Source organism: Trichosurus vulpecula, chromosome 4 (assembly GCF_011100635.1).
Source record: "Trichosurus vulpecula isolate mTriVul1 chromosome 4, mTriVul1.pri, whole genome shotgun sequence".
NCBI lineage: Eukaryota > Metazoa > Chordata > Mammalia > Diprotodontia > Phalangeridae > Trichosurus > Trichosurus vulpecula.
In genome coordinates this window covers 403,699,046-403,708,733 of record NC_050576.1, presented here as the reverse complement: position 1 = coordinate 403,708,733, position 9,688 = coordinate 403,699,046, and the positions used below count along the sequence as shown (strand labels likewise).

The window sequence follows — 9,688 nt, the reverse complement described above, 5'->3', positions numbered from 1 at the left end:
TCCTCCAAGCCATCTTGGCTGGAGACTTGTTTCATTTTGTTATATCATGGGTTCTGTAACTCTAGAATTTGTTTAGAGTCATTTTTACAGGTATTTGGAGGGACTTGGGGGAGAGCCAAAGCAAGTCCCTGCTTTTACTCTGCCATCTTGGCTCCACCCCTGCAACAAACATTTATTAAGAGCCTACTTTTTGTGAAGTACTGTTCTAAATGTTGGGGATACACAAAGAGGCAAAATATACGAAGAAATATATGCAAAACATGCTACATATGGGACAAATAGGAAGTAATTAAGAGGAAAAGCACTGTAATTAAGAGGCTTCCTGTACCAGGCAGGATTTCAGTTGGGACTTAAAGGAAGCCTGGGAGGTCGGTACTTGCAGAGGATGAGGGAGAACTTTCCAGCCATGGAGTGAGTCAAAAAAAATGCAAAGAGCCAAGAGATGGAGTATATTTTTTGTGCAACAGTCAGGAGCCCAGTGTCACTGAATCAAAGAGTACATTTTGGTGTTCAGATTTGCACTTGCCCAAAGATACCAAGTGCTATGTAGAAAGAGCTCTGATGGGTATCCAGATGGTGACAGCCAAAGAAGTCAGTGTTTCACATTGATTATTAAGTAATTATGTTCCATGTCCCAGCAGAGTACATAGGAGGGAATTACTTCCTGACTGTTACCACTCTGGACCAAGGACAGTTGGGGCTCTATGATGTCAATGGTGACTTAAGATCCCCTGTTGAAGACAGGGGCCTGAAGGTCCAGTCCTGTTATATAGGTGGTTGAGAAGACACATCTAGTTTTCTCTTCATCCAAGGACACTTTTGCAACAGAGTCCTATTTTTTTGGACAACTGTTTTTGTTTTCTCACTTGTTTCATCTCTATTGACTATTTCTTAGCACTTTATTCTTCTCTTCAGAGGAGATTTTTAGCTTCCCAGGTCACTGGAAGTGGAGTATTATTTCCTGCTTTAATTGACGTTCCTACTGGTGAGAGGCTCTTCAAAACCAGGGTTAGGGAGGGGGAAAAGGGGTTCAGTTTTGCCAGAGCTCCTGAGGGATAAATATTCTCTTAGGGACAGAAATGGAAGAATGAAAAAGTTGGAGATCTGAGATACATAGTCAAAAAAACCAGAGAGTACCCAAGGCATCCTAGTGAGTTCCGTAGAGCTACAGAGCAGCAATCTTATGGCTCTCCTATAAGCAAAGTCATCTTTTGAACTTTCCCTGAAAGAGGGAGGTTCCTATGGTTCTTTGTGAAAGGATTTTTGTGGAATCTAAAGTGATTTAGAAAAGTAATTTCCAAAGGTAGTTTTGTGATAATCCATACTACTTGTCGCAATATAAGCAGTGCCAAGAAATCATCAAAAAGTTAACAAAAATAGGGGGAAAACCCTTTCATTTAAAATAGTTTTCTTTTGGTCAAATGCAACCTTTTAGAGGTTAGAGTTTGCCATGCTAAGTGCTGGGGGACAGGAAACAGATGCTGTCATAAAATGAAAGAAACGATATTAACTCAATCTCAAAAAGATGGTTATCATTTATGTCAATTTCATCATAAACAGGTTGTGGATCATTAATTATTACATCCAGCAAGTATTCACCAGGAGCCTACAAACCAGAAAATCCTATGACAAATTTCTCTGAGGGTTCCTGCTTTATTTCTACAATGTGGGCACTACTGGATTTATGTGAATGCTGCTCCTTTGATATCTAGGCCCCTGGGGAACATAAGCAAGACAGAGTATTCTGTGATGCTACATTTTACAGATAGGTCCCTTGCCATGCCAGATTTCTCACTGTGAAGAAAACTTTAATATTAGAATAATTTAGGCTGAAGATAGTACGTATTAACTCCAGCTCTCTGGAGCCTCTGACTCTCAGTTCCAGAAGTTCACAAATGGGAGTGAATGCAATATGAGGCTCACCTGAGTGCTATTGCACTCCCAGTTCAGTTCAGGTGGTTTTGTGATTGGCCTTCATCATATTGCTAAGTGGATTTTAAACGTAAATGAAATTATATTGCTAGGGATAGAGACTGACTTGCAATTTCATTGGTATACAAATTCCCTCCACCAATATAGATTAACAACTTCTCTCCAACTTACATATTCTTAGCTAGTTGCCTATAGGAGGGAAAGCTTAAGTGATTTTCAAAGGGTCACACAATCATTATGTGTCAGAGGCAGTACTTGAGCCCTCATCTTCCTGGTTTCAAGACAAGCTATCTACTATATCACACTGCCTGTCACATGATATTCAGAGAAATAACAGAATATGCCTTTACACCTCAAGACCTTAATGTTCCCCAAACCCCAAAATATTTGTGTCAATTCTTTTTTCCTAAAAGGAAGGGAAAACTGACTATAAATTCATTCAGTCATTTCAGGGCTCAATTCAAGAGTTTGATGATCTCTCCTTTATTACATAATGAATGTCCACTCATTTATGTAAAAGTGTGATTGAGATTCTACTGTATGTAAGATTATTTATACTAGGTACTATGGGGGCAAACAAATAAGGACTATTCATTCCCTGAAATCAAAGAGCTTATTGTCCAGTAGTCAATACCCTCAAGAAGGATAAAAATTAAAAACTTGATACCATCATAATGCTGAGTCTTTGAGTATGCTAAGAGATACTGTCTTGTCTTGAAAGATGACAATGAGTCAGATCCTTAACTGTCTACACACACTGCAAGGCACACGTGATGTTCCAGTCCTGTCAGACAAGGGTCATTTCTTGAAGTCTCCTTTACAGTAAGTGAACTGAAATGGTGGAATATAACAACATTGGTTGCTACAAATAGATTAGAGACATGAGCAGTTTTCAAACTGTTTGGTATCAGGTCCACCTTACTCCCTTACAAGTTCTCGAGCACCCACCCCCAAAAGAGTTTTTATTTGTGGGAAGATTTAGCTATTGATATTTACCATTTAAATTAAGACTAATAGTTTAAAAATATTTATGCATTCATTGAAAATTAACAATGAACCTATTACATGTTAACATAAATAACATTATGAAAAATAACTATTTTCTAAAACAAAGAAAAACATTAGTGAGAAGAATGTCATTGTTTTACATAATTTTGAAAATCTCTTTAATATCTGTTTAATAGTAGATAGCTGGATTCTGTCTACGCATTCATCCAATCTGTAGTGATAATGTTGTTTTGGTCAAAGAAAATTCATCTTCACATACCTATGTAGTTGGAAAGAATAAGGCTATTTTAAGAGGCAAATAACATTTTATTTTTTTTTTACTTTGTGGACCCCCTAAGATTGTCTAAGGGAGCCTCAGAACTCAGTGGATCACACTTTGAGAGCCACTGGTATCGATGATAGATGCTCAGGTTTGTTAGCCAGACCTTGGATTCCAAATCTGAGTTGAGATTACAGGTTTCAAGACTGATATTTTAAGTCTGGTAGTGTAAGTGAGGAAATACATCTAGATGTCAGGAGAATAGTTTATTTTTCTGAACAAGTTGATTTTTTTCAGTTGTATCATTTCTACTAGAGTTAATATTCTCTTAGTTTCCCCCAGTGTGGAAGCTTGAAGACACCATTTGAAAGTAGAATAACAAACGAGTTCCTGTTTGAAGGGACCATTCATTTGAAAAATCCTGTTTCTTACTGCTTTTTGAAGTTTCTTTTGATGAGAAAAGAGACAAAATTTGGAATGGCCTGAGATAAATTCTCTCTGTGGGAATGGAATGGGTATGTGGGATGTGAAGAAGTCCAGACCAGCAGTGTCAAACTCAATAGAAATGGGCAACTAAACAATACATAAGGATCTCTGAAAGTTGCATATTAACTTAGGAAACCACATATTAACATTATCTATGTTCTATTAGATGTTTACTTTGTTACATATTTCCTAAATACATTTTAATCTGTTTCAGTGCCAGTGGGTAATCTTGTGAGATCTAGAGCGAGGTTTCTTGATTTTTTATGTGTGTCATCTGAAGGCTGTGGATCCCCTCTGAGAATCATATTTTAAGAGCATCAAATTAAATACAAAGGAAACCAGTCATATTGAAATAAAGTGTTTTTCCAACTAAGCCAACAGACTCCCTGGATTCTGTCCATAAATCCCCTGGATCAGGTTCTGAACCTCTGATCCAGAGGATCTCCTAAATCCTAGTTGTATGCTAATAAGTTTTCTAATTGACTAAAGCAGCATCACAAAAGTTTTCACAATATAAAATGAAATTCTATTCTTTCCATTTGAATTAAGACTCTAAGTACATACCAGACATCTCCTTGAGAAAGTGTAGTAAGCAAGAGTCTGATGTCTAGTTTCATTTCTTTCCCTTGCTTTTCTAAATGTGAAGAGATTCTAAGGTGAAATAATCACAAAAGCCAGATGTTGGCAATTACACTGAAGGGGAACAATAGGAGGCAGGTTTAAAAAATACCATAGGAAAGGATAGCAATTTGATCACTTTCATGAGTTAACTTTAACTCTGTTCTTGTTAACATATTTTCTCAGAAAAAACCTACTTGAATGAAGAGAAAACAGTGAATGTTTCCAATAAATGGTAAGAAATTTGGCTTTACATTGTCCCAAATGACCATTTACTTATCATTATTCTTTAGTTATTGTAACTACTCTCCTTAGAAATACATGAATACTCTCTTTTTAGTGACTGCTATTGATCTGATCCTGATCCTGCCCCTTAGTGCCAGCCTGATTGGTAGAAAGGATACACTGTCAATTTAAGTTCCTCCCCGGAACTGTTCTAGGCATTGTGGTAAGCGTTAGAGACAAAAAAAGGGGAAATACATTAATCCTGATCTTAAGAAGGTCACATTCTAATGGTTGAGACAAGTTATGTGTACATAAGATATATACAGGGTAGATTTAAAGGTTTTCCATCAACAAGAATTAAGAAAGGAAACAAATATTTATTAAGGGCTAACTATGTAGGTTACTACCCTGTACTTGTGATATTTATAAATGATATCTCAATATGTGAATTGAGATAGGTGCTTTATTTTTATTCCCATTTTACAATTTAGGAAATTGAGGCAGACAGAGGTTAAGTGGTGACATAGCTAGTCTGAGGCTGGATTTGTACTTGGATTTTCCTGACTCCCGGCCCAGTACTCAATCCACTAGGCTACCCAGGTACTTCTAACACTTATGTGCCAATCACATACAAAGAAGGGGAAAAAAGAAGAAAAAAAAACAGTCCTTGATCTCAAAGAGTCCACATTCTCAGAAGCGGAGAGAGTACACAAATAACTGTGTACATATAAGATATATATTTGAGAAAACAAAAGGTAATCTCAGGTAGAAGACATTAGCAGAAGGGAGGGGAGATATGGGGGTCATGAAAAGACCTCCAACAGAAAATGAGCTTAGTCTTTAAGAAAGCCAGGAAAACTAAGAGGTAGAGGCAAGGAGAAAGAGTGCTCCAGGCCAAGGGATCTCTAGGGCACAGGTGGGAAATGGAGAGTCTTCTTTTGCAAGGAACAGCAAGTAGACCAGTGAAACTGGATTATGGAGTTCATGGGAGGGAGTAGAATGTAAGAAGATTGGCGAGGCAGCCAGAAGTGATCTGGTGGTGTAGGACTTTAAATTCCAAAGGTCTTTATTTTTAATCATGAAGGTAATAGGAAGTGACTGGAGCTTATTGAGTGTGTATGTTTGAAGTGAAAATGGCAGGGAGGGGAAAAGGGTTTAGAAGTCAGATCTAAGCTTTTGGCAGTGGAGTTGATTGGAATGGAGAGAAATTTGGGGCAGAGAGACCAATTAGAAGATTGTCACAATAATACAGGCATCAAAGGATAATGGACTGCTCTAGAGAGGTGGTTGTGTGAGTGGAATGAAAATGAGAGAACATTTACAAGAGAAGGTCCCTGAATTCTAGTGTTAGCACATGGCCCTAAAGTAAGATATTTAGCGTCTCAGCCAAGTTTTCTTCCATGTTCTAGACTTGACTTCACAGTTTGCTAGCTGTGAGACCTTTGGAAAGTTCTTCAACTTCCCTGTGCCTCAGTTTCAACATATATTGAATATAAGTTAATAAAACCTTAATGCCTCATAGGATTGGCACATGGATCAAAAAAAGGCAATAATTTTCATGAAACTGCTTTGAAAATTGTAAATTGCTACATCAAATCAATATTATTAGATGTTTGTCACCCCTCCCACTGCCTGCTATTCCAGTTTCCTCTTCCAGACATGCTGTAAGGGTAGTTTGTTTTTCTTTCCCTTACCCATAATTTCTTCTTCATCAGCAAATCTGGTACAGTTCCCTCCAAAAAGCCATCAAGAAAAGTCATTGTTATTAGCATGCCCCCCTCTCCGGGTTGCACCATCATGTGATGGAGACCAATGGCATAAATTTGATCATATGTCCTACACCAAACATCAACAGTTTAGAACCAAGTTGTCACACTTCTTGATCAAAGGGTCATGCCTGTGCAACCATCAAACGCTGGCAACAGGACAGGGCCTGCACAATTACCACATCTTGACAACCAAAGAACGGCAAAATTCTCCCTGGATAATAAATGGCATGGCAGGGCCACAGTTTTGCCCTTACTTTGTCCTGAGTACAAATCCAGGACAGCTGCTGATTGGGCACAACCAGAGCAATTCAAAGCAACTTCGTTCAGTTCCACCAACTTGTTTGAAGCTCCACTGGACTCCGCCGAACGAGTGGAGGCACCTTCGGGTCCTGAACACCTTCCTAAGATTCTGCAGGCCTGTGACTATCAGAATGAGGAGTTACTACACTTCAACCAGCAGTCTACAGCAATACCACGTCCTGACCGCCTAGCTGAGGTTCTACCTTGCTCTTACTCCCAGACAAAGGCCATTGCTACACCATTAACATGCCCTAGTTATCAAACAGAGGCTTTGACAAATTCCAGACACTGGGCCAGGACTAAAGCTCTCATGTCAGAAAATCTCAACCAACACAGAGCCAAGGTGACACCATTACCATGTCTTGATCACCGGTCCAGGGCCACAGCTGTAACAGCTTCAGACCTGAACCCCTGGATCAAGACTTCAGCTCGAAAAGCTTCTGATCACCCCTCCAAGTTAACAGCTTCATTACAAGGCCCTGATTGCAACACTAGGGCCATGGCTACCTCTTCATCACAATGCAGTCACTGTTCCAAGGACATAAACTCAGGTTCACCATGCTCCAAACCCTATGTTGTATCCACACCTTCACTAGTCATAATGGGAAAAGCTATAACTGTGGGGTCATCAGACACAAAGATCCAAAGTAAGCCAAAACCTTCAACATCAGAATCTTTATATAACAGGCATAAGACTACTTCTATGTCCCTCTGTGTCTCCTACCATCAAGCTAGGACACCGCCAGGCCCTGATTATAAATCTAAGGGGTTTTCTATATCACTACCACTCTCTAACCCCCAAGTCATGTCTTCACCATGCTCTGAAAACTGTGCTAAGGTTTCATCCAACCTAAAGAGTCAGTTTATTAATTCATCAGGGATTTCCCATTGGGTGGAGGCCCTACCACAGAGTAATTGCTGGGCCATACCTCGAATAGTCTCCAGCAGTCATTGTGAAGATCCTTCAGGCCCATGTGAAGATGGGGAAGCCACTCTGGATTATATTTGCCAGGCAACATCTAAACAAGGCTTTGACAGAGTTTCCACAACTCCATCAGGCCTAGACCACCATGCTGAACTTCAAGTGCATCAGACCCAGCAGGATACAACTGGACGGTCTCTAAACAATTGTAATAATGCTCTGCTAGGCTTTACTTCATCGGACACGGATCACTGGGCTGAAATTCAATTAACCTCTGATGTCTGGGATACACCCCTCCAAAGTCCTAATCGATAAGCCAAGGTTGTGTCAAATACCAAAGCAAAGGGAGTTCCTCCGATGTATCTGGATCAGCTGGCTATACATTCAGCAGGCTTGGATCACCAGAAAACACCACCAGCCATAGGCTATCAAACTCCACCTCCACTTGATAACAACCCCAAGGAACCACTTCCACCTAGCCCTCACCATCCAGTTACAACTTCTTCTGGCTCTCAGCACCATTCCAAGGATGCACAATATGCTAAAGTCCAGTGCTCGAGTAAGTCATTACTTGACCATTGGAAAAAGATATTTGCACAACTCACATAGAGGGTCACATCTCCTTCAGACCAGCACAGACAAGCTCAATCAAACACAACTCATCCTAGGCTTAGCCACCATGCTTTGTTTTCACAAAGCCTTGACCAAAAGGTTAAGACTACAAAAGATTCCATCCACACTCAAGGCATGAATATCACAGCTCTAAAATACCAGTCAGAATTTATACAAGATACCAAGGAATGGCTGACATCTCTACCAGATCTTCCAACAACCCACTCTGGTCAAGTTTCACTGAGCACCATGAGGAGGTTCAATGTGGGCTCCAATACCAGATCCCAAATGTGACGAATACCAAAGCCACATGGTCTTTAAAATGCACCAAACCATACACCATTGAAGGTGGACCTGTCCCTACCAACATTATTAATGATATCATCAGTTCCATCCCTGAGGAAAAGATAAAAAATGACATCTGTAAGCAGATTCTCCTGAGGCAAATAAGGGGGGCCATGCATCAATCTCCTCAACATCTATCTTGCAGTTAGAAAGTCTGTTTAGTTTGTGCCTCTTGGATCGCAAATGGCTGTTTCCGTGGTCATGGAACAAAATATTCTTGTCAGGCAAAACTTCTGGTCACACCAATGCCTATGCTTGGTTCTGCAGAGGAGATGGAGTGAAATTTGTCCTTCAAATTCCCCAGTCAAAGGCATGCTCCACTTCTGATCTTGACCAACTTGACAGCCCTTCACACCCATCACCTACCCTTCCACCATCTCAATCAGAAGCCATACCCACTGAATCACTTGTTTTCCAACAGCTGCCTCCAAGGATCCTTTCTTCTAGCTTTATGTTTGACACTGATTACAAGCAATGGGAAATAAAAGCTTCTAGTAGTTCACAGGTATTTAGAAGAAAACCACACATAAAGAACCATACCACCAGTGAAGAGCCAAGGAGACATGAGAGAAATGTAAAATCTCTCCTAGAAAGATTGCAAAGAGGTAAAAACTAAATGAATAGTTCAATTTTTTAAGTGTGTGTCTCCACAATTATTTTTACTCAGACATGGAAACATTTCGAGTTTTACAAGAATGCCAATTAGATACCTTCACAAAAGTAGGCAGTGAAGAAAGTTTCCATGCCCGTGTCCATTTCTCTCTCACTCCCTAGCTTCACTCAGTTTCTCATAACATCTTAATTTGTAGCATTAGGTGAATAAATTATTTCCAATAAGACTTGGTAAAGTCCCTTGGTATTGGCAAACTGGCCCATTTTGACCCATTCTTCAATGATATTAATGATCCTATACTTCAATATTTCAAATGATTAACAATTTTCTGATGTGTGTACTTTCTCATATGCCCTCCTGTGATCAGAACCACAAAGATGCTATATTGATCATCTTGATTCCATTGCTTGTGGCAAACCTTTTGATGATTTGTATTTACAAAAGCTATTTTGTAAAACCTATTTTTTTAAAGTAGAAGGTTGTTAATCTCATATACATAAGATATTTATTTCTGACAGACTTGGGCCCAGGAGAAAAAGATGGAACTACTTTTAGGTAGGGCCCTGATCTTTCTTGTCAACCACTACCATGTTGATCTG

General features: G+C 39.6%; 1 protein-coding gene across 2 annotated transcripts; it reads left to right on the top strand.

Annotated features, from left to right (window-relative positions):
- The first annotated feature begins 679 nt into the window (after nt 1-679).
- LOC118845895 lies at nt 680-9,308 on the top strand. Of its 2 annotated transcripts, XM_036754004.1 has the most exons (3): nt 680-985; nt 4,490-4,538; nt 6,244-9,308. In XM_036754004.1, exon 3 carries the CDS (start codon nt 6,422-6,424, stop codon nt 7,832-7,834), a length of 1,413 nt encoding a protein of 470 aa, XP_036609899.1. In that variant the 5' UTR covers nt 680-985; nt 4,490-4,538; nt 6,244-6,421; the 3' UTR covers nt 7,835-9,308. The 2 variants fall into 2 exon arrangements, with proteins under 2 accessions (XP_036609899.1, XP_036609901.1); XM_036754006.1 differs by lacking the exon at nt 680-985 and having other exon boundaries at nt 5,938-9,302.
- The last annotated feature ends 380 nt before the right edge of the window (nt 9,309-9,688 follow it).